The sequence below is a fragment of the Rattus norvegicus genome, chromosome 8, assembly GCF_021556685.1.
Source record: "Rattus norvegicus strain SHRSP/BbbUtx chromosome 8, alternate assembly SHRSP_T2T, whole genome shotgun sequence".
Taxonomy (NCBI): Eukaryota; Metazoa; Chordata; class Mammalia; order Rodentia; family Muridae; genus Rattus; species Rattus norvegicus.
Genome location: NC_141541.1, coordinates 29033528 through 29057886, shown reverse-complemented (window position 1 = coordinate 29057886; position 24359 = coordinate 29033528). Strand labels below are relative to the sequence as shown.

At 40.7% G+C, this 24359-nt stretch overlaps 1 protein-coding gene across 1 annotated transcript in view; it reads right to left on the bottom strand.

Moving 5' to 3' along the window:
• The window catches only part of Npsr1 (neuropeptide S receptor 1), a 224612-nt gene that overhangs the window by 28227 nt on the left and 172026 nt on the right, over positions 1-24359 (bottom strand). The window contains exons 5-6 of the mRNA NM_001106808.1: positions 6292-6385; positions 3148-3349 (exon numbers count right to left, since the gene is read on the bottom strand). Of these exons, the coding sequence (NP_001100278.1) occupies positions 3148-3349; positions 6292-6385 (296 nt within the window). The remainder of the gene's footprint in view (positions 1-3147; positions 3350-6291; positions 6386-24359) is intronic.

The following is a 24359-nucleotide window of genomic DNA, read 5'->3' as shown; positions in this document are numbered from 1 at the left end:
GATAACAGAGACTATGACACATCCATGAAACCTTTAGTGCAGATTAAATTATTATTATTATTATTATTATTATCATTATCATTATTATTATTTAGAACAATGCAGGGCCCAGTGACCTGGCCAGCACTAGTCCAACATTTGCCAAATCTTTATTGTATACCAGATTGGGCATCAAGAAATGAAACAGTAACACTCTGTATTTATTAGATGCTGACAGTTACATTATTCCAAAGTTATAAAGGTGACTTGAAGAAAGTGAGGATGAATTTGGAGAAATAGAGACCCTAGGTATTCCTTTGTCTGGGGCTGGCAGAGAAAACTCTCCAGTGGATTTGCTGGAAAGAAGAAATGAAGGCTGTGAAGGAGTTTGGATGACCCAAGGCAGGTGATGCTGGGATTGTCGTGAGGTGAGGCATGAGTAATGAGGTGCGTGGGTGAGAGGTGAGGTATGCTCTGAAGCATGGTGGAGCAGAAGGCACAAGGATGATCCATCAGCACCGAGTGGCCCACAGTAAGCTCTTCACAACACACTACAAATGGAAAAGGCAGTCAGTAAAAGAATCTCTCTAAGGATATAGAATGGAGAAAATGAAAACTTTCACACACACACACACACACACACACACACACACACACGCACACACACACACATACACACACACACACAGGAGTGTTAGAATATGTTTACGTTAAAAAACCACAAAAGTGGTGATAAAAACACAAATGTGCTTACCTCATTTGTTATGAAGGAAATGCAACCTGAAACAAGAACGCTCACCTCTCCACCCCCACCTCTTGTGAGGCTGAAGTAGGTGATGCAGTGAGTGGTAGGCTAGCCTGGGCTATGTAGTTACTTGCAGGATCTCCACACAATCTCAGGTCTCCCAAACCAAACAAATAAAACTCCAAACAAACAAACAAACAAATAAAACAACAAAGCAACACTAACAACCAACACCCCTCCCCCAAACACTGTTTTTTGTTTTGTTTTTGTTCTTGTTTTTGTTTGCCTGTCACCACAGCAAATTTAGAAGCATGCATTTAGCAATTTAGCATGATCAAGAAGTCAGAGGTATGGCCACCAAGGTGAGTGCACACCATTGAGTTGTCTCTTAGTTTAAGTAAGCTTGGAATTAAGTTTATTAAACCTTCCCTCGAAGAGGTTATCAACAACAATGGAATCAAGGCAGGGGTGGTCAGAATAAAGAAAAAAGAAGAGGGAGGGGGGAGAAAGGGAGAGAGGAGGAAGAATAGGAGAAAAAGACAGGAAGAGAGAGTGAGAGACAGACAGAGAGGAAAGACATACAGACAGACTAGCTAGTGCAGTGTGTGCTTGTGATTGGTTCAAGAAGCAGAGAATGCCCTGCTCCTCAGAGAGAAGCCAGCTCTTAGCTTAGAAAGCAGTAAAGCTAGTGGTTGACCCTCTGGCTTCCTGACAGACAGGAAATGCTTCCAAGAAGCTCAAGGACATGGAAGGTCACCGGCAGCCAGGAAGGAGGTGCTGCTGTGGAGAGGGGGAAATGAAACCCCTTTGAAACAATTTCCCAAACAAATTCAGCCTTGACTTTTCAAGCACACGAACAAGTTAAGCAGCAGGCAGTCTGGAGGAGCAGTCCTACTTAAAAACGTAGAAATCTCAGAGTCACAGACTTCCTGATAAATCTGTCCGGTCTCCTGCTGGGGGCACCTTCTGGGTAAGTGGCGACTTAGAAGGCGTGGCTTAATGAAGGCGGAGAAATCAATCTGGAGTGAAGCCCCACCCACGGCCAGCCACTGGACTCTTGTGCTTCTGTTGCTGCTTCTTACCTTTGGGCTGGTTACATAAACTTAGAATTTCACCTTTCCACCCGGCCCTCTCTCATGCAGATTGGTGGATGGGAGGGCAGAACATTGCCACAGATGCGGATGTTAGTTTGCTCTTTCAGAAAAGACGATTGGACAGCTACTGATCTCAGAGAAGCTAGTGACCTGGCTGTGCCAGTCACTGCTAAACCCTTGAGAAAATGTCACAGCTGGAGGGTGATTTCTCCCAGCTTTAGGGTTTCAGGAAAGCAAAAGTGATCCCTGAGCACAAAGCAGGCAATTTTCCATAATGTCAGGAGATGCTTAGAAATAGCCAAGGAGAAAGACAAGTAAAACAGATGCATATCAAAGCAACAAGATGTATTTTCCTAACTCACCATTTGGGAAGCTCAAATAAAATATACTGCTTTTCTCTGGCCTAGGAAAAGGCCAAGAGTCTTCCACATTGTCTGTCAGAGCTCACCCTTGTAGAGTGTTTGTGTGCTACCACAGACCAAAGGCTGACCTGCTTTTCCCGTTGCTTGATGTGACCCATCCTGGCAGGTAAAGGACACCTCAAAAGTCCAGGACTGCCATGGCTCACATGCAGGACTGCCACGGGAATTTCATTTTTTATGCACCACATGCACACAGGTAGGGCCACTGTTGCACTGAAGCCTGGCTGTGTGAATGAGTGAGAGCCTCCGACCTTTGAGTAGGCTGCTCCGGGCATCTCTGGTCTCAAGAATGAATTCCATTCTGTGACTTGATTGCCAAGGCTTTTTACAATAGTCTATGCCTCCTTCTTCTGCATCCCACAATGGAAAGTCATTATCTACTGTTCTCCAATCCCAAAGCCCACTGCCCATATATCCAAGCATGCATTAACATACTATTGCATTTTGGTGTTCAGATTGTTTCAAGTGTGTCTGTCTTTTCATTTCTAAGATCCCCAGATCTAGTATTAAAATTTGCATGTGAAAGGTTATAAGATTATGATATAGGAGAAAGATTAGGGTGTGTAATCAGGCAGACCAAGGTTTCAATCCAGTGCAATGTTAAGTTTCTTAACTGCTCAGATCTTGAGTTTTAATTTTCGCAAAATGGAGTCATTTATTTTGCAGAATGGCACTGGGAAAGACGAGACCCAGGCACTTGGCACAATGTATGTGTCTGAGCACATCCTCAATAAATGCTCTTCTCTCCTGATCCTGCTTCAGCAAAACTGGGTTTAGCCCATGGTAGCAGTAGATAGAATTCTGCATCCCGACAAGTTCCCACAAGGAGTTTGGAACAGTGACTGAACTGGAGGGGCAGAGTAGAACAATGCTCACGAAGGGAGGCTCCAGCCCACTGGTCTCTTACCTGATAATTGTCAAGGGGATGAAGTACACCAGAAAGGCAACGATGGTCATATATGGGGTCCAGTAGGAGTCGTCTGGCCACAGTGCCCAGCACTGTACCTCACCATTGGAAAGTGTCCTTTTCCCAAATATGATCAGTGTGGGGATGGAGAACAGGAAGGAGAGGCTCCATGCTATTCCGATGAGGACTTTGGCTTGCTTCTCTGCTTAAAGAAAAGAGAAAGATGCCTGGGCACCTGGACACGTGCTTGGGAAGCACACAGGGTCCTCTATGGAGACTGACCTCTGGCTGGGAGTCACTAGGACCTGTCAGTGTCTCCTACAGCCTTAGTTTCTTCAAATGGTTATAATGGCCTCTGCAGTGTACAGCTTCCACATGAGCGTGCAGGCCCACATACATCTCACTTTTCCCCGACTCCAAGAAGATTCTTTTGAAAATCTCATTTAGCTGGCTGGTACAATTTCCTCTCTACATGTTTAATCTTGCAATTCTTTAATTAGCAGTGTGTCTCATAATTGCTTGTTTCTTAATCTATGTTCATGTCTTTTTTCTTTTTTTTGTTTTTAGTGGATATTCTTAAAGTTTCTTTATCTGTGTTCATGTCTTTTCCATTTTTTTGGTTTTTTTGTTTTGTTTTTAGTGAATGCTCTTAAGTTTTTGTTAAAATTGTCATAAGAAAGATATTAGTTTCCAATTTCTGGCTATTATGAATAAGACTGCTATGAATATAGTGGAGCATGGGTCTTTGTGATATGGTGGAACATCTTTTGGGTATATGCCAGTATAGCTGGGTCTTCAGGTAGATTTATTTCCAAATTTCTGAGGAACTACCAGATCAATTTCCAGAGTAGTTGTACCAGTTTGCAATCCCGCCAGCCATGGATCAGTGTTCTCCTTTCACCACATCCTTGTCAGCACGTGCTGTCACAGAGACTGATGTAATGACCAGTCCAGCTTTGAATCTATCCCATGGGTGGGCACCAAACCTTGACACTGTTACAGATGCTATGTTGTGCTAGCATGACTGTCCTTTGAGAGGCTATACCAGCAGCTGACTGAGACAGATGCAGATACAGCTAAGTTTTAGACTGAGGTAGGTGACCCCTGTGGAAGTGAGGGGTAGGATTTAAGGAACTGAAGGAGATAGCAACCTCATAGGAAGATCGAGTTGACTAACCTAGACACCAAGAGCTCACAGAGACTAAGCCACTAACCAGAGAGCATACATGGCTGGTCCCAGGCCCCAGACCCCAGGCACATGTGTAGTAGAGGACTCCCTTGTCTGGCCTCAGGAGAGGATGTATCTAATCCTGTAGAGACTTGATGCCCCAGGGAGGGAGGGATGCTTTGAGGAGTACCCTCTCAGAGGTGAATGGGAGGGTGCAGCATTTGAGACATAAATAAGTAAGATAATAATTATTATTAATAAGTAAAAGAAAGATTAATTCTATGCCTTTTTTGGTACAAATTTCTACTTTTCCTCTTGCTATTGTTCATGATTCTCTAAATGTTTGAAGACTTTGATGCAGTGACAAATAATTTGCTCTACTGCTTCTGCTTTTGATGTGATTTCTGTAAAGACTTTGTCCTTCTTAGGATGGTGGAAGGTTTCTCATTATGTTCTTTAGTCTTGCATGTTTGAATGACTCATTTTCCTGGTCCAACAGGGTCTGTATTTAATTAGCTGTGTCATAGTGAATTAATGTTTTCTCCTGACTACAAAGCTAGTCCAATATTATATATTAACAAGCCCATTCTTTTCCAACTTACTTAAAATTTTATTTGCTCTCTCTCTCTGTCTCTCTGTCTCTCTCTGTCTCTGTCTCTCTGTGTGAGTATGTGTCTGTTGGTTTGTGTGTAGGAGTCTGTGTGGGCATGTGCTTATGTTTGTATGTGCATATATATGCTATTTTGCTAACATTTGTTCTATCAGAGTTTGGGATTATTTTCATATTAACACATATTTTTCTTCACCATTGCTGGTGCATTACTAATTATTTTTATATCTAGTTCCTTACAACCCATATAGTTTCAATCTCTCTGTAGTCGCTAGCTAAGGACACTGTCACTTTGTTGAAGAACAGTGCAAAAGAACTCACGTGTGGTCCATTAATGCAATTCCCACAGCTCTCCACTTCCTGTGGCTCTCTGGTGGCATTCTATAGATCTACTAAAAGGCTCTGATCTCACTTACTCAACTTGCCTTCTTCAGGACAGGATTCTATGGGATGCCTTTTAGATGCATTCTTTATTTTCCTTAGTTTAGCTTTTGTCACATCTAAAAGATACCCGATTTTCTCCTTGTTTTCCCAATCAAATTTCAGTTGCTATGGATATCTGAGAAGGTTAGCAGCCCATGGGTTTAGGCCTGCTGTGTGCAGAGCAGAGGGCAGCTAGCCGGTCCTACGCAATGCTCATCATCAAAGCACAGATGGTTCCTGGGACCCCATTAGCAGCATGTCCGTGCTGTTCCCTATGGACGCAGACCCTCCATCCCTCCCACCTGGTTTGAGAGTCCTGAAACCTTCATGGCGCCCTCCTGCCTCGGGACCTGGAGTTTCCTGAGCTCTGCCTCTTCTCCTGCACCAGGTACACCCTCAAGCAGCACTCCTAGCCGTGCCCGCTACTTTGAGCATCAGCTCAGGATATTATTGGTCACCTTCTTTTCTCTTCCAGGGATCCTGCACTGAGGTGACATTCCTTTGTTTTCACCTTTTCAGTTTTGTGGTTTGAGGATGAGGAGGGGCAGGTATTTGCTTCTTGAGAGTGAAGAGCTTGAAGGCACAGCACCCATTTTGAGGTAAGAGTGTGCTTGCTGGAAGGACCTTAAGGAGCTAGACGGAAGTACAGCCACAGCCTGGGCCCACCAAGGAATTCTCTTATGGCGTGAGGATCAGGTAGTATTCCTCCACTACTCTGGAACCCAGACTTTCTTGCTATAATTTTGGATACTCTGACCCATTAGATAGTGAAGAAAGAGGAGTAAAGGAAGAGTGAGGAAGAGAGAGAGACAGAGAGAGATAGAGAGGCAGGGAGGGAGGGAGAAGGAGAAGGAGAAGTTAGGGCAGAGAAAAACATCAATAAAATATTAGCAAAAATATCCCTACCTCATAGCAGGATCTTTATGAAAGACCGTTTGCTCACCTCCTTGAAGGAATTTCATGGGGTAAACGATGGCATGGTATCTGTCTATGCTGAGGGACACCAGGACATAGGTAGAGGCATAAAGCAGGACAACCTAAAGACAGGAACCAGAGGACATGTGTGACTTCACATGGGAGAGGGCATACACATAGTATTCTTGGTACTTAGAGCCAGAGGGTTGAACCAAGGAGCTAGTGAGGTGAGAGTTGAGGTATAGAGGCACTGCCTGGCTCTCCCCACTGGAAGCAGATCTGGGCTTTGCTGCAAGACTCTGTGTTGCTACTGAGGTTAGGCTTGGGATGGTCACGGCTCTCTCTGTGTGTTCAACTGTCTTCTTGGACATGCCATTTTTCAAGATCAGTCTCCCTTGACAATTGCATGGTACTTTTATCTGTAATTGACCTTTAAAGCTAACCTAACTTTCTCTGCCACAATTGACATTCCAAAAATAGTTCAGAAACAAAAATTCATTTGCCTTCTATCAGCGAGAGTAGTTGAGAGGTAAAGCAAGGGTTCTGGTTTCCCAGAGTCCACCTGTTCCAGCCATTTGCCCCAGCATCAACCACGGAGAGCCCCCACCCCTACCCATACTGCCTTCCTCCCAGTGTCTGTCAGAGCTGGATGCAGCCTACGGTTCTTCCCTTCTGACTCTCCTCCAATTGACCTCATCCATACCTTCTCAATAGCCTAAGCTAAGAGACTTAATTGCATTCTCTGTAGAGGAAGAAATTCGGATATAAGTTAACGTCTCTTCCGCAAAGGGTTCCTATGTAGAATCTAGTTAAATGTGATATGTCAGAAAGTATGCTCTCAATGGAAAGTTTCTGAGTAAGCAGAAGGCAATTTCTACAAGCCAGTAAGATATCTGCTTTTGTGGTCAAATCTAGAGGCCATAGAAAATGGTAGTGTATGGCTAAGAGTCTGACTTTCTCTTTGGTGATCATATTCGTTCAGAATTTGTTCCTTTGTCATGCTTTCTGCATTTCAGACAAATATCAACTCATTATAGCTGCACTTCAATTTAGTATAAAGCTATTGTTACTTGGAATGTCATTTGATAATGCATTTAGTGCCAATCCTTTGAATATTATAGCTTACCTTATTTTGCCAGTCAGGCAAAATCATCACATGCACAGCCTATCTCATACTGAGGGCCCTGGTGTTGAACATGAAAACCATGATTTCAAGGCTCTACCATCATATAGTCTAAAAACCACACGACTGGACATCAGACGTCAGGGACTACATGCCCCATTCCTTTTTTGGGGGGGTCTCTATAACATAACCACACATGCTCTTCACATTAAAGTTGTTGGGACAGTGTAGTAAAGAGTGATCAGAGACTAATGTCATCTCCCACCACCACCTGAGGGACATGAGAAAGAATTTCTCTTGTGTAAAAAGTAGCCGAGGTAGAAATGGAAAGAGAGTTGTTAAGTTTAAAGAAAAGTCAAGCTATTGCCTCCTTAGAGACAACCGATGTTTCTGTGTGTGGACCATGGGTGAGGCTGACCACACAGGGCCAAGAGGCTGGCATGACAGAAAGTTGGGAAGGAATGAGTTAGTTGGAAAGATGGATATGCTGGGCAGAACTGAGTCTTGGACATCTATTCTGTCTTGAGTTGGGGTGAGGGTGATTGACACAGTTCAGAATCTGAGACAGGAGGAATAGGCACTGAGGCAGACTTTTAGGGTTACAAGCAATATTAACCAAAGAGAGACAGATGTGGAGACACAGCCAGAAAGAATATTTAACTTCTGAGATGAAACATCTTCAAACATCCAGGTTTGGTAAAATAAAATAAAGATATCTAAAAGAAATACATCTCGAATTACCAGGCTTTTCTATAAAAAGTAAATGCCAAAGAACGCGTTCAGAGTTTTGAAAGAAAAATTGTGATCCAAGAATTTTGTAAATTTCATTTCTGTGCCAATGCACAGAACAGCTTTTTTTGGATATGTATGAAGGAAGGAAATATAACACCCCACATCCCCCTCCAAAGTCTTCAGGAGGAGACACCAGCTGAATCAGAGCTGTTTCAAAATCAAGAGGAAGGGGGACAAAATAACTATGCCATGTAAGGAAGGCCTCAAAGTGCAAAAAGATCCACAGATAGTTAGGAATGTATGATGTGACATTTCAGGGAAGAACCTGGGTCATGCTCTGAGGGGAGAGAAGAAAAAGAGAAAAGTGTTATTGAGTCTTACGTAGTTTTCTCTCTGCCTTTGAGAGCGATACATCTGAAGTTGAAAGGTAAGTTGTAATGAAATAAATGGTGAAAACATTTAAAATGGAGAAAAATTAACTTCTCTGTCTTCTGTGCTTCTTATAGCAAGCAGCTGTAGGTTTGGTGGCTTAAACATCAATTTATTACCTCCATGGAGAGCAGAAGTTGAAAACAAGTCAGGTAGCTGCCAGCATCCTACCCCTGTGGCCTTCAGTGCAACCCCTTCCTATGTGCTACAATGTCCCTCCTCTTCTGCTTGTGTGTCAGATCTGTATTTCCCTCTTACGATTGCATTTTAGGATTCCTTAAGTTAATTTAGGATAATCCCATATTTCACATTCGTAATCACATGTGCCAATTCCTTTTCTGTCACATATGGTATGTCCCAGGCATAGATTCTCAGGGTTAGGGTACAAATATCCTGGAAGAATACTCTTTCAGCTTCTCACAATTAGTAACTATATCTGAAACAAATCCACAAGAAGCAAAATTCCAAAGAAAACAGTCACAAAGAGGTCCTGAAATAATACAGGACACAATTTCTCACTATAATTATAAATGGCTTGATCTCTTTCCTTAGAACAAAGAGTATTTAAGACAAAACCTTCCGTATGGTCTAACTATGTTTTGTTCAGGATACAAATCAATAAAAACAAATAACACTGGAATTTAAAAATAGTTCTCAGAGGCATAACAAACAACTAAAATAATATTCAAGGGCCTTTATTAAAATACTGTCTGATACCAATCAAATTCAAAGCTAGCAGCTTCCCATGTGCCAAAGATTTATTTCCGCTGATAAAAGACACAACACATAATATCAGTAGAATACTGATGAATGTAGATGTAATAATTACTGTCAATGTATGTAACAAAATGTTCAAGGCTTTACAGGCAAAATGGCCTGCAAAATATAAATAGACAAAGTAGAACTCCCTAGTACAAAATGCAAACTAACTAGACAACATACAAAAATTTGGTCAGATACTAGATTATCCGCAAAAGAAATTTCTCAGTAGAACCCAAAAAGTAGGACTTATTCAACTCACATATCTCAAACAAGTGACAAAGCTAAAATGAGTAACAATTTAAAAAAAAATACCACTCAGAAATTTAAACATCTTCACAATTAACTCAAGCAAAGAAGGAAATCACAGTACAATTATAGTCAATTCATAAATGTCAACAATGGGAAGTCTGCACACCAACAGCATATGGGGTGCCATTCGGAGAGCAGATGGCAGCCTGGGGACATGTCTGTCTCCCCACCACCCCACCCCCAACTCTGACAGACATGACCCAGAGAATGTGACATGTGAGGCAATTCTGCAAAGGAAAGTGAGACTTAAGTGCTGGAAGCCAAGTGATTCCACTTCGAAAAACGCCAGATTGTGTTCATGTAAACTACTATTCTTAGGCCAATGTTAAAACCAGGCGCTTGAGTTTTTTAGAGCAGGTTCGGGTTTACAAAGTCCTACAAATAGTGCAGAGAATTCCTGTGTTGCCCACATCGCATGGCATGTGCACTGGTGTTAATATCTTGGATTCGTATGGTATTAAACTGGTTGATCAGTCTTGGTACATTATCAATAACTAAGCTGTGTGGTTTATATTAATGTTCGGGCTTTGTCCCTGCATTCTGTGGGCTTTGACAGTGTGATGACAAATATCTAGCGTCCAGTCATCCTTTCTTCTTACAAATCTCCAGGGACCACTGATTTATGTTCTAACACAGCTTTGCCCCTTTGACAATGTGACATAGCTGAAGTCACGTGGTATTTAGCTGACCAGATTGGCTCCTTTTGTGTAATGTGTGACTTACTATTCCTTCATGTGCATCGACAGCTTACTTTCTTATGTTTCAGAAAAAAACCTCTCATTGTCATATCACAGGGTCATGACAAGCCTTATTAATCCATTCAACTGTTGATGGGCATCTTGATTGGTAATCGGGTTTAGCAATTACTAGAGCTGCTAAAATCACCTCTATGCATCTTTATGGTGTGGCTATGAGTTGCCCGCTCGACTGCACAAATGTCTATGACCACAAATTGCCCAACTGTGTAGTGAAATTACACTTAACTTGGTAAGACCCTGTCAAACTGATTTTCTTTATTTTTTTACATTGAAAAAAAACCTTTATATTTGATATAAAACTAAACTTATAATTTCTTACATTGATATAGAATTTATATATTGATACAGATTTAAGGTTTTCATTGCTATAAATCTTTATATATTGATACAAAATTTAAAATTAATATTGTTACTCTTTTTCTCTGTTCTCTATTATTTATTAAATTGGTTATTTCTTATTTACATTTCAATTGTTATTACCTTTCCCAGTTTCCAGGCAAACATCCCCCTAGCCCCTAGCCCCTCCCCCTCCCCTAGCCACCCATATGGGTGTTCCCCTCCCCATCCTCCCCCCCCATTACCACCCTCCCCACAACAATCCCGTTCACTGGGGGTTCAGTCTTGGCAGGACCAAGGGCTTCCCCTTCCACTGGTGCCCTTACTAGGCTATTCATTGCTACCTATGAGGTCAGAGTCCAGGGTCAGTCAATGTATAGTCTTTGGGTAGTGGCTTAGTCCCTGGAAGCTCTGGTTGGTTGGCATTGCTGTTCATATGGGGTCTCAAGCCCCTTCGAGCTCTTTCAGTCCTTTCTCTGATTCCTTCAACGGGGGTCCCGTTCTCAGTTCAGTGGTTTGCTGCTGACATTCGCCTATGTAATTGCTGTATTCTGGCTGTGTCTCTCAGGAGAGATCTACATCCGGTTCCTGTCAGCCTGCACTTCTTTGCTTCATCCATCTTATCTAGTTTGGTGACTGTATATGTATGGGCCACATGTGGGGCAGGCTCTGAATGGGTGTTCCTTCTGCCTCTGTTCTAAACTTTGCCTCCCTATTCCCTCCTAAGGGTATTCTTGTTTCTCTTTTAAAGAAGGAGTGAAGCATTCACATTTTGATCATCCTTCTTGAGTTTCACATGTTCTGTGCACCTAATTCGAGCATTTGGGCTAACAGCCACTTATCAATGAGTGCATACCATGTGTGTTTTTCTGTGATTGGGTTACCTCACTCAGGATGACAGCTCTGTCATTTCTAGTTCTAGTACAGTGAGCCCAAGGCTTTGTTAATATGCCAGTGTCGGGTATTGCCAGTGCTTCTCTTTCTTTCCTTTAAGCTGGCTGTTGTATAATACACGAGTCCTGGTACCTTCTTGTTCTACCTTGCGACTCACTAATGAGATGCATGTTTGCCATCTTTAGTGATTCTCCTACTCTTTCCTATTTTTAAGACGGTTGCTTTCATACTGTTGTCTTTTTAAACTTTCCAGGTGTCCCATAAGGGTTTTATGGCATTATACTTATGTGTGTGATTCATATTGATTGTTTTAAATGGTGCAGTATCTGTGTTTATGTTTTAATATTGTATTTTTATTGCATACATCAATATTTTACAGAATGCCCTAGTGGTAACTGCAATTATTGTGACCAATTCTTTTTATGTAGAAACTGAAGACATTAAAACTGTTTTTTTTAAAAAAAAATAGTATTTGTGTTGTAATTAACCATGTTCAATCCTCATGTAAACATTTTTATTCAATTTTACATATGCGAGCATTATTTAATGGCTATACAGTTGGATATCAATCACAATACACTCAAATTTGTGAATCTATTTCTTGCCGGGTGGCATATCGAGTGTCTTGGTCATCCTGTCATATCCACTGCTCACACTGACCGTGGGGCTCTTTCTTTCTCCTCTCTCTGGAACCCCACAGCCTTCCTAGAACTGTGTCTGCTCATGGTGCCTAGAGCCACACTCTCCTATTCCTTCTGGAATCCCAGCCATGCCTCCCTCCCAGGATCCTGCTGTCCGTGTTGCTTCTTGAACTCTCCTTTTTTGCAGGACTCTCACTGCTGACTTCCCAGGCAGAGCCCTCACACTCACCTCCCTTGGGCACACTAATGCCACCACCCCAGGCTGTGTCTCAAGCTACTTTCTGCAAGACTTTACCTTTTGCTTTGAAAGTTGAGCCCCATTGTCCCTCCTGTGGGAACTTCAGTTCTGTCCTCTTAGAAAGAACACACCCTTCCTTCCTTCTGGTCCTTGAAGGCCACCATCTCAGGAGCCTCTTTGAGTGCCTCCTTTGCCTTATGGATAGAGTACTTACCTATCTTGCCCATGACACTCCATTTTCACCCTCTGAGGACCTGGATGAGCTCCTGCTCACTGCATAGGCAAAATTCTCATTTCTCTATGGCATTTCTATAAGAGTTATTTATTTTTATTTTATGGGCATGGACATTTTGCCTGCATGTATATCTCTGTGCCATATGCATGCGGTACCTACAGAGGCCAGAAGAGGGATGATATATTCTGCACTGCAGTACAGACCATTGTTAAGTGCCTCATGGGTGTTGGGAATCAAACATAGGTCCCCCAGAAGAACCGTATGTGGTCTTGAGTGCAGAGCGATCACGTTAGCCCCTCCTTCTGGCATTCTAATCCTGTCATCTGACAGCCTTGTGGGATATCTGCTTTCCCCATATGAAGTAGTTTCATCTACTTCCTTATAAGCAACTTACTCCTCTGTATCAGGATATATGTTGGTCAACTGTTCATCCCTAAAGATAGAGGCCACAACCCATGCCCACTGGTACCCAAAGCACTGAGTTTCAGGACTTGTGAAGCCTTTGCCAGCTTCCCCAGTCAGAAGCCATATCTCCAATATCTGTGCCTACCAGCCACACAGCTAAGCACTACCTGAAGCAGCTGCCCCTCAGGTCAGAGGCCACACCTCTCTAGCCCCGCAGTTCACTCTCCTCTCTACTGACCCATAGGAAATACCTGCAGAGCAGGTCAGAGCCTGTGCCTTTCCCTAGCTGAACTGGAATTGCCTCAGCTTCCTGACTCGGATCAACACTAACTGGCCACAGGTATGAAATATATGTTAGTTCTTCCAAACCCAGCAGAGTCAGCATAACAACCACAACAACTGAATTCAGATTAAAATATCCATTCAACGCAGGTGATCCAGAACTCATATCACTCTGATTGAAGAGCAGGAAAGTCTATCTTAAACTGGCCTGGAAAGTTCTTTCATGCTGACAGTCTCTCAGTGTTGAAAGATACTATGGGGGTTGCTAAGGAAGAAAACACGTGAGTGGTTGTAGCCAGCATTGGACCCTGAACGCTGCAGTACTGACTTGTCAGGTAAGATGTTCTAGTGCAACAGTGGCACAAGAGTTATGAAGGTAACCAACTACTTTTTTTTCTTTTTTTCGGAGCTGGGGACCGAACCCAGGGCTTTGCGGTTGTTAGGCAAGCGCTCTACCACTGAGCTAAATCCCCAATCCCAACCAACTACTTTCTTATTGGAGTTGATGTCTGATTCACAGAAGGGGATTCATGCCTAGCACCGTAATCCTGGTCAAAAGCCCATGGCTTAACTACATACGTGTTAGTGAAGAATTTACTATTGTTATTTTGCTAACTGATGCCATTAAAGTGTCTGCTAAATATTTAAGCTTATAACCACAGATCTGGGCTATACTAAACCTTGACCAGAGAAGCTTCCCTCTGCACTTAGTAACAGTCAAGGGAGTGATGTATGACTCTCAAAGTACTGACAAGAGAGTTAGTGCTCAGTCCCAAAGGTCATCTATATCTCTTCCCTTTCACGTATACCCATGCAAGGCTTAAGGAATATCTCAGAAGAAGAAGAAGAAGCAGAATGGAGAATAATTTGTAAGGGTTCTGTCTTTTGGACATTACATCTCTACCACAATCAAGAACTCACAGCATCTGAGGTTACCTATAAACCAGAACAAGATCAAACCAGTCCAATTTCCACATAAACATGGTAGATGAGCTCCAGGAACAATGCTTACTGAGGACTATTTGTAGAGGATAGTTTCTGGAATGGAGAGAATGATTCTTTTTGAAGATGTAACCACTCACGGGATTCCAACACACTAGTGGATGGCCCTCACACCATACATACATGGGCAGCAAGACAAAAATATATCTATCTTGTCTACAAGAAGCATATTGTAATGCTAAATTCTGGCCTCCAAGACCTTCTTCCCTCAGGGAGGAGGAAATCCTCATGCACACCAAGGGGTGCTATGTAACCTTGCTCCTTAATTTAAAACTATTGGTTAAGTAAAGATGCCTATAGCCTATAGCTGTGCAGAAGAAAGGTAAGTAGGGCTTCACTTTCCAGGGCTTGGGTTATGAAGCAGAGAACATGAGGAGGAGAGAAGGGAGAGGAAGAGAGAGAAGATGACATGGGGTAAGGGATCATGAGAACTGGCTACGAGGACTGGCCAATTGGATTAAGAGCAACCCAGGCAGAACATGACAAGTCATATCTCAGGGTTATTGACAGGGAAGTGGATAAAATAGCATAGACGGTGGGCATCTGCCCAAGCCAAGTGCTTATTGTAAATGTAAAGGTTTTGTGTCTTTTATCTAGGAACTAAATGATCAAAGGTGGGGTTGAAACCCCCAATTAATTTTAAATACAATAACATATCTTAGCTTTAAAGGTAGCTCCCAACTTGGAGTAAAAAGATAGATAAAAGTACTCTAATTAAATGGAACCACAAAGCAGGCGAGAGCATCACTCTCCTTACATCTGACAAAATAGAGATCAAAGTACAATAAGGAGAAGAGATAAGGGAGGACACTTCCTTTACTAAGGGAACAGCTAACCTAGAAGACACTGCTATAACCAACAACAAACACAGAGAAAGAGTCATGGTCATACCTTTATTCACAGTAGCCCGCAAAGAAAATAAATCTAACCAAGAAAACGAAGAACCTCTACAATGAAAACTTTAAACCTTTAAAGATAGAGAAAGGCCCAAGAATATGGTGAGACATCTCATGCTCATGGGTTAGTAGATTATTATGAAGAACATTTTACTGAAATCTATTTGTAGATTCAGTGTAGTTCCAATCAAAATCCCTATATCATTACTTACAGAAATAGAAAAATCTATTCTAAAATTGATATTTGTATGTAACTACAAAAAATATCACATGCCAAAATGATCCTGCAGAAAAGGACAATGTTGGAATCTGCCATTCCATATATTAACATGTATGTGCTGAATCATTTTGTGAAGTCTGAGTATTGAACTCTTCTTGCACCCTTCAAATAAATTCGACTTCTTAAGATGTGTGATCCTCAATGTGTTCTAGAAATTATTTTTATTGATTTTCTTGCACTTATGCTAACAAGAGGTGTTGGCTTCTAGGTATTGTTTTCTGTAGTGCTTTGACTTTGGTATGCATATAATGCCAGTCCTGTAAATTGGATGTATATCCACATTTCACAATTTGGGAGAAGAGTTTGATAGATGGGTGAGAATTCCCTTTTTTTTGATATTATGGAGAATAAATCAATAAAGACATCTGGGCCTGGAATTTTTTTGTGGGGAGTTGTTTGATTACTATCCAATCTGGCAATCATTATTGCTCTCTTTAAACTTTATACTAATTGATTATTTCATCTATGTAGCTTGTACATTTCAGTTTCTTCCATGTTATCTGATTTGTTGGCATATACTAATTCATAATAGCCTCAGGGTTGTTGGTATTTCTATGACATTAGACTTAATATTTTCCCTGTAACCTTGAATTTTATTGATTGATATTTCTATTTTTATAGGTAAAACAGGATTGATTTAATTCATCCTTTCAAAAAAGTAATTTGGTTTTATTAATCTTTCCTACTTACTCTTTACTTTCCATTTTTTCTTCCAATTGTCTATTTCAGGTTTTGGCGGTTTGAATAAAAATGGCCTCCATAGGCTCACAGGGAGCAGCACTATTAGGAGGTGTGGCTTTGCTGGAGTAGGTGTGGCTTTGCTGGAGTAGGTGTGGCTTTGCTGGAGTAGGTGTAGCATTGTTGGAGGAACTATGTCACTGGGGATGGAGTTTGAAGTTTCAGACGCTCACGCTACTTCCAGTGGTCCAGTCTCTCTTCCTGTTGCTCGCAGATCCAGATGTAGTGCTGGGGACAGCCTGATGACAGGTACTGCCAGCCGTAGTCTGGGATGGGGACATCTCAGAAGCCCGAGGCAGCTCCTTATAAAAATAGGTGGCGCCTGGGACCCCAAGAAGCAGGAGCCACATCCTTCCAGGGGACCAGCCATCTGAAATAAGAGGCTTCCTGCAGTGGGCTGGCTTGGAAACATCTCAGTAGCCCGCAGCAGCTCTTTGTAAAAACTGGTTGCTCCCATTTCTCCTAACCTTAGCCCTGGACAACGGCTGTATAGAATTCATTTGTGCGTGACTGCCTTTCAGTTGGCCTTGGTGTGCATAATTATTCTATTATATCTGACTTTCCTTCTTCTTTCTCCTTCTGCTCTGGTGAATTCTGTGAAACTAGATGTTCTTTGATGTAATGATTCTTAAACAATTGGAAACTGAGGCATAGGGGCACAGCACAGCACAGCCCTAATGGCCCAGGTGCATGCAATGTGTTCTCCTCTTGGAAATAATGTAATAACTGCACAATGGTAGCTCCAGATTAATGCTTGGCTTGCAAAGAAGGTTTAAAGAGATTATTAGAAAATGAATTAGAGCCAACATTGGGATCTTAAGAAAGGAAAAAAGTAATTGAAATTAGGAAATAAGTTTTATATAACATTTGAGACTGGTTTCTGGATAAGGAAGTATAGAATACATAACATTATATACTAGTAAAACTAAGTCAAAATACTGGGACTCTTGTGAAAGTCATTGTGTGCAACGTAAAGGAACAGAAAGCTAGCTGAACCACCGAGTTAAGGGTTAACTTGATTCTTTCTGGCCACTGCCTGGCAGCTTTGCCCATGTCATTTATCATTAAAGCTTCAAAGGAAAATGCAAGTAGCTGACCTCAGAGCTTTGAGCTCTGAAGTATAATAAGTCAAAAGTTAAAGTTTAAATAATGATAAATTTGTAATTATTACTATTTTGGCCATAGGTTTGGGAATAGGGGAAACTTGAAACTTTGGGGAACACTTGTAATTTTGAGTTCTTTGTGGGATGTGGTTATTCTTTTGAATTTGGTTTGGCAGTGATTATACAGTGTCTTTTTTCTACCTGCCTTTGGATTATCAATTTATCAATAAAAGACTGGGACAAGAGAAAGGCTAGAGATTGGGGGAAATGTGAGAGCGAGTGAGAGAGCACATGAAGGCGTCAATGATGGAGTGAGTGTGTGAGTGAGTGTGAGAGTGAATGAAAAAGCGGTGACGTAGGGAGGAAGGGAGGGAGGGAGAGAGAGAGAGAGAGAGAGAGAGAGAGAGAGAGAGAGAGAAGAGATTCTCTATATATTTATTATGTGCCTTCCAGATAGCTTCCAGATGAGGACTCTGATCCTGTGTCGAGGCTAGACCCTGGCAATGTAGATCTCTCAACTATCTCTGCTGTGCCATATCTTCCTGCATGACACCATGATGATAATGGACCAAACCTCTGAAGTATAAGCCAGACTCAATTATAAGAATATGTAAGAGTTGTTGTGGTCATGGGTGTCTTCACAGCCATAGAAACCCAAATTAAGACACAGCTTAATTCTTTCTGCAGAGTTTGGATTGATTTGGTTCTTTCCTTCTCTCCTTGAATTAGGAGTGAGGCTGTGCATCTCGTGTCTCTCTTCTTTCTCGGTTTAGTTTATCACTGCTAACACTCTCATCCTCACTTCGTAAAAAAATCTTTATGTGTGTATTTATTACACTTCATTTCAAATTCTTTAAGTTTCTCTTTTATTTTTTAAAATACAACTACCTAGGTTGTATCGAATCCTTCTGCCCATTACTGACTACCTTCTAGTTTTCTCCCATTGCAGTTGGAAAAGATGTGTGTTTTCATGTCGGTTTTCAGTTCATGAAGACTTGGTTTATTATATTTGTACTTTAAATGTGGTTGATCTTGTGACTGTTTTCCATACCACTAGTAAACACTTTATTTTAAGTTTTTAGTTTTCTATTCTCAGATTTCTGTATGATCTGGCTTTAATGCTTTGAGTGTTTATTACCATTTCCCACAAAATGGCTTATGTGCCCAGTTCACTGACCTTATTTAAAATAGCTTATGCTAAATCTTCATATTGCATATTCACTGGCTGGTATTCCTCAGAAATAACGTCATGTTTTATCATTTTTCCTATAAATGAGAGTCTCTCTTGCTTCTTTGCATATTTCATATTTTTGTTAAAAATGAGCAGTTCTGAAAAAATCATTTTTCTTTACTTCTTTACTCATTTATTTAAATTGACAAGTAAAACTTGTGAATTTATGGTTCACGGAAAGTTATATACCTATGCACATCATCCACTGGCTAAAGCAAGCTCTTTTGTTCTGAGTCTGGTTTTGTTTAAATTATCTTATTTATTTTTATTCCAAATGTTGCCCTCTTCCCAATTCCCCCTCTAAGAGTTTTTCACTTCATCCCCACTCCTTCTTTGCCTGAAATAGTGTGCTTCCTCCCACTACCCTCCACTCCCAGCTTACTCTCCCCATCTTCCTTTTCTGGAGCATGAAGTCTACAGAATCAGGTGCATCCTCTTCCACTGAGGTCAACAAGGCAGTCCTCTGCTACATATGAGCCACAGGTGAGCCCGTTTATGCCCTTTGCTTGGTCACTTCGTCCCTGGGAGCTCCCAGTGGTCTGGGTTAGATGATACTGTTGTTCTTCCTGTGGGAACATCCCCTTCAGCTCCTTCAACCCCTAACTCTTTCATAGTGCTTCCTGACCTCAGTCCAGTGGTTAGCCATACTTATCTGCATCTGTCTCAGTCAGCTGCTGGTAGAGTTTCTCAGATGATAGCCATGCTATGCTCCTCTTTGCAAGCACAGCATGCCATGCCATCAATAGTAGTGTCATGGTTTGGTGCTCAACCATGGATAGATCCAAAGTTGAGCCTGTCCCTGGATGGCTTTTCCTGACCTTAGCTGAAATGGCAACAGTGGGGAGACGGAACCTGAAGAGACCACTTCCAGTAGATAGACAGGGCCCACAGTGGAAGGATGGGGTCACCAACTTACCTTCAAATTTTTTGACCCAGAATTATTCCTGAATAAAAGCAAGCTCTTAATAAGTTTTATCTCACATGCTTATTTTTTGTGATTAAAAAATACATAAAATTTATTCCCTTAATAATTTCCCAGTATACAAAATATTTTATTATCTGTGGGCATCAGTCCATGCAATAATAGTTCTCCAGAGCTTATTCCGGCAACTGAAATGCCATGCCCTTTGACCACTATCTTTCTGATGTGTTCATTCTACAGTCTGGTAAGAACTTTATTCTATGTATGTGGGCTTAATATGTTTAGATTCCACACATAAGAGAAATAGTACTGTGTATTTATTTCTGTGCCTCATCTATTCCACTTAAGGTACAGCCATTTTGGGGCAGATGCTAAGGTTTATTACTTTTAAATTCTGAATAATATTTCACTGTATGTTTATGTGTATGAGTATGTGTACATGTGTATATTTAACAGAAGTTATTAACCAAATATTATTCATACATAAATATATATATATCACTGTGTATGTGTCCTATTTCTTTATTTACTCATTCCATACTTAGAATGTTCCATGCATGCGCTAACATCAATAATACTGCAATGAATATGAAAGGGCCAGTATTTATTTGGTAGGCCAGCTTCATATGCTGAGAATATGTACTTGGAATTAGGATATCTAGAACATGCTTTTTTTAAAATTGTTTCTTAACATTTCCATACCATTTTCCACAGTGGCTACATAGTTTCCCATCTTGGCTAATAAAAAGACATTTACAGGTATGAGTATTGCTTTATCCCCATGCCCTTGTCAGCCCTTATTAATTTTAATAACAGTCCGCTTGGCCACAGCTATCTGTAAACAGATCCCCACCTGGAGAAAGCTGGTCTCCCAGGAGTGGTGACACACATGAGAGCACAGGTAAGACCATCACTTCTGCTCTGAGGGACGGGCCTGGAGCCCTCAGGACACAGGAATTGAAAAGCAGTCTGGGACAGGATCCTTCAGGTTTCTGTTTGCACCCTGAGCTGACCCTGTGCCACAGCTTTCTGTATCTAGATCCCTCTAGGAGAGAACTGATTTCCCAGTAGTGCTGACGCACAGGCTTACAGAAGAGTCAAGCCACTGTCAAAGACAGCAGGACCAATTAACATATAAGCAGATGGTGAGAGGCAAGGGCAAGAACCTAAGCAACAGATACTTAGGTCAATTGGCATCATCAGAACCCAGATCCACCACCACAGCAAGCCCTGGATACCCAAACACACCAGAAAAGCAAGATTTTGATTTAAAATCACAACTCACGATGATGTTAGAGGACTTTAAGAAGGATATAAATAACTCCCTTAAAGAAATACAAGACAATACAGGTAAACAGGTAAAAGCCTTTAAAGAGAAAACACAAAAAAATCCCTGAAAGAATTAGAGGAAAATACAACCAAACAGGTGAAGGCGTTGAACACAAAAATCCAGGATCTAAAAATGGAAAGAGAAACAATAAAGAAAGGGAGACAATTTTGGAGATAGAACACATAGGAAAGAGATCAGGAGTCATAGACACAAACATTACCAACAGAATAAAAAAGAGAGAAGAGAGAATCTCAGGGGCAGAAGATACCATAGAAAACATTGACACACCATCAAAGAAAATGCAAAATGCAAAAAGCTCCTAACCCCAAACATACAGGAAATCCAGAACACGATGAGAAGATCAAACCTAAAGATATAGGTATAGAAGAGAGTGAAGAGTCCCAATTTAAAGGGTCAGTAAATATCTTCAAGGAAATTATAGAAGAAAATTTCCCCAATCTAAAGAAAGAGATGCCCATAAATATACAAGAAGTCTACAGAACTCCAAATAGATTGGACCAGAAAAGAAATTCCATAATAGTCAAAGCACCAAATGCACAAAACAAAGAATATTAAAAGCAGTAAGGGGAAAAGGTCAAATAACATATAAAGGCAGACCTTTCAGAATCATACCAGACTTTTCAGCAGGTACTATGAAAGCTAGAAGATCCTGGGCAGATGTCATACAGACCCAAAGAGAACACAAATGCCAGCCCAGGCTACCATATCCAGCAAAATTCTCAATTAACATAGATGGAGAAACCAAGATATTCTGCGACCAAATTATATTTACAAAATATCTTAACGCTAATCCAGCCCCACAAATGATAGTAGATGGGAAACTCCAACACAAGGAGGGAAACTACACCCTAGAAAAAACAAGAAAGTAATGTTTTAACAAGCCCAAAAGATGAGAGTTACACAAACATAATTCCACTTCTAACAACAAAACTAACAGGAAACAATCACTGGTCACTAATATCTTTCAATATTAATGGACTCAATTCCCCAAATAAAAAGACAGACTAACAGACTGGATAGGTAAAGAGGACCCAGGATTTTTCTGCATATAGGAAACACACCTCGGTGACAACGACAGACACTATCTCCAAGTAAAAGGGTGAAAAACAATATTGCAAGCAAATGGTCCCAAGAAACAAGCTGGAGTATTATTCTAATATTATTCTAATATTGAATAAAATTGAGTTTTCACCAAAAGTTATCAAAAATGATAAGAAAGAACACTTCATATTCATCAAAGGAAATCCACGAAGATGATCTCTCAATTCTGAATATCTATGCTCCAAATGTAAGGGCACCTAGAGTCATAAAAGAAACATTACTAAAGCTCAAAGCACACATTGGCAGCTCCTCACACAATAGTGGGAGACTTCAGCACCCCACTCTCAGAAATGGACAGATCATGGAAACAGAAACTGAACAGGGACACAGAGAAACTAACAGAAGTTGTGAACCAAATGGATTTAACAGATATTGATAGACCATTTCACCCTAAAAGAAAAGAATATACCTTCTTCTCAGGACCTCATGGTAACTTCTCCAGAATTGATAGTACAATTGGTTACAAAACAGGCCTCAACAGAAACAAGAAGATTAAAATAATCCCATGCATCATCCTATAAGATCACCAGGGACTATGGCTGGTCTTCAATAACTACAAAAAGCAACAGAAAGTACACATACAAATGGAAGTTGAACAATGCTCTACTCAATGAGAACATGGTTAAGGAAGAAATAAAGAAAGAAATTGAAGACTTTTTAGAATTTAATGATAAGAAAGGCACAACATTGCCAAACTTATGGGACACAATGAAAGCAGTGCTAAGAGGAAAACTCATAGGTCTTAGTGCATCCAAAAAGAAACTGGAGAGAGCATACACAAGTGACTTGACAGCACACCTCAAAGCTCTAGAACAAAAAGAAGCAAATAAACCCAAGAGGAGTAGAAGGCAAGAAATAATCATAATCAGGAATGAAATCAACCAAGTAGAAAAAAAAAGAACTATACAAAGAATCAACAAAACCAGAAACTGGTTCTTTGAGAAAATCATCAAGATAGATACCCTTAGCCAGACTAACCAGAGGACACACACAGAGAGTATCAAAATTAACAAAATCAGAAATGAAAAGGGAGACGTAACAACAGAAACTGAGGATATCCAAAAAAGTCCTCAGATCTTACTACAAAAGCCTATATTCAACAAAACTGGAAAGTCTGAATGAAACGGACAATTTTCTAGAAAGATACCAGGTACCAAAGTTAAATCAGGGTCAGGTAAACCATCTAAACAGTCCCATAATTCCTAAAGAAATAGCAGCAGTGAAAAACTGCCCACCCAGAAAAAGCCCAGGAGCAGATGGGTTTAGTGCAGAATCCTATCAAACATTCAAAGAAGACCTCATACCAATACTGTCTAAACTATTCCACAAGATAGAAACAGAAGGAACACTTCTCAATTCATTCTATGAAGCCACAATTACGCTTATACCTAAACTACACAAAGACCCGACAAAGAAAGAAAAAATCAGACCAATTTCCCTTATGAATATCGATGCAAAATTACTCAATAAAATTCTCACTAACCGAATCCAAGCGCACATCAAAATGATTATCTGTTATAATCAAGAAGGCTTCATCCCAGGGATGCAAGGATGGTTCAATATACAGAAATCTGTCACTGTAAGCCACTATTTAAAGAAAAAACCCCACAAGATAATCTCATTAGATGCTGAGAAAGCATTTGACAAAATTCAATACCCCTTCATGTTAATAGTGTTGGAAAAATCAGGAACTCAAAGCACAGTCCAAAATGTAGCAAAGGCAATATAAAGCAAACCAACAGCCAACTTCAAACTAAATGGAGAGAAACTTGAAGCAATCCCACTAAAATCAGGACTAGACAAGGCTGCTCACTCCCTACTTATTCAATACAGTACTCAAAAAATCCTAGCCAGAGCAATCAGACGACAAAAAGAGGCCAAAGGGATACAATTTGGAAAGAAAGAAATAAAAATATCACTATTTGCAGATGATATGATAGTATACTTAAGTAACCCCCAAAATTCCACCAGAGAATTTCTGAACCTGGTCATTTCAGCAAAGCAGCTGGATATAAAATTGACTCAAACAAATCAGTAGTCTTCCTCTACTCAAAAGATAAATAGGCTGAGAAAGAAATTAGGGCAATGGTCCCCTTCACAATAGTCAGAAATAACATAAAATATCTCAGTGTGACTCTAACCAAGCAAGTGAAGGATCTGTATGACAAGAGCTTCAAATGTCTGAAGAAAGAAATTGAAGAAGATTTCAGAAGATGGAAAGATCTCCCATGCTCATGAATTGACAGGATTAATAATATAAAAATGGCCATCTTGCCAAAAGCAATCTACAGATTCAATGCAATTCCTATCAAATTCCAACTCAATTCT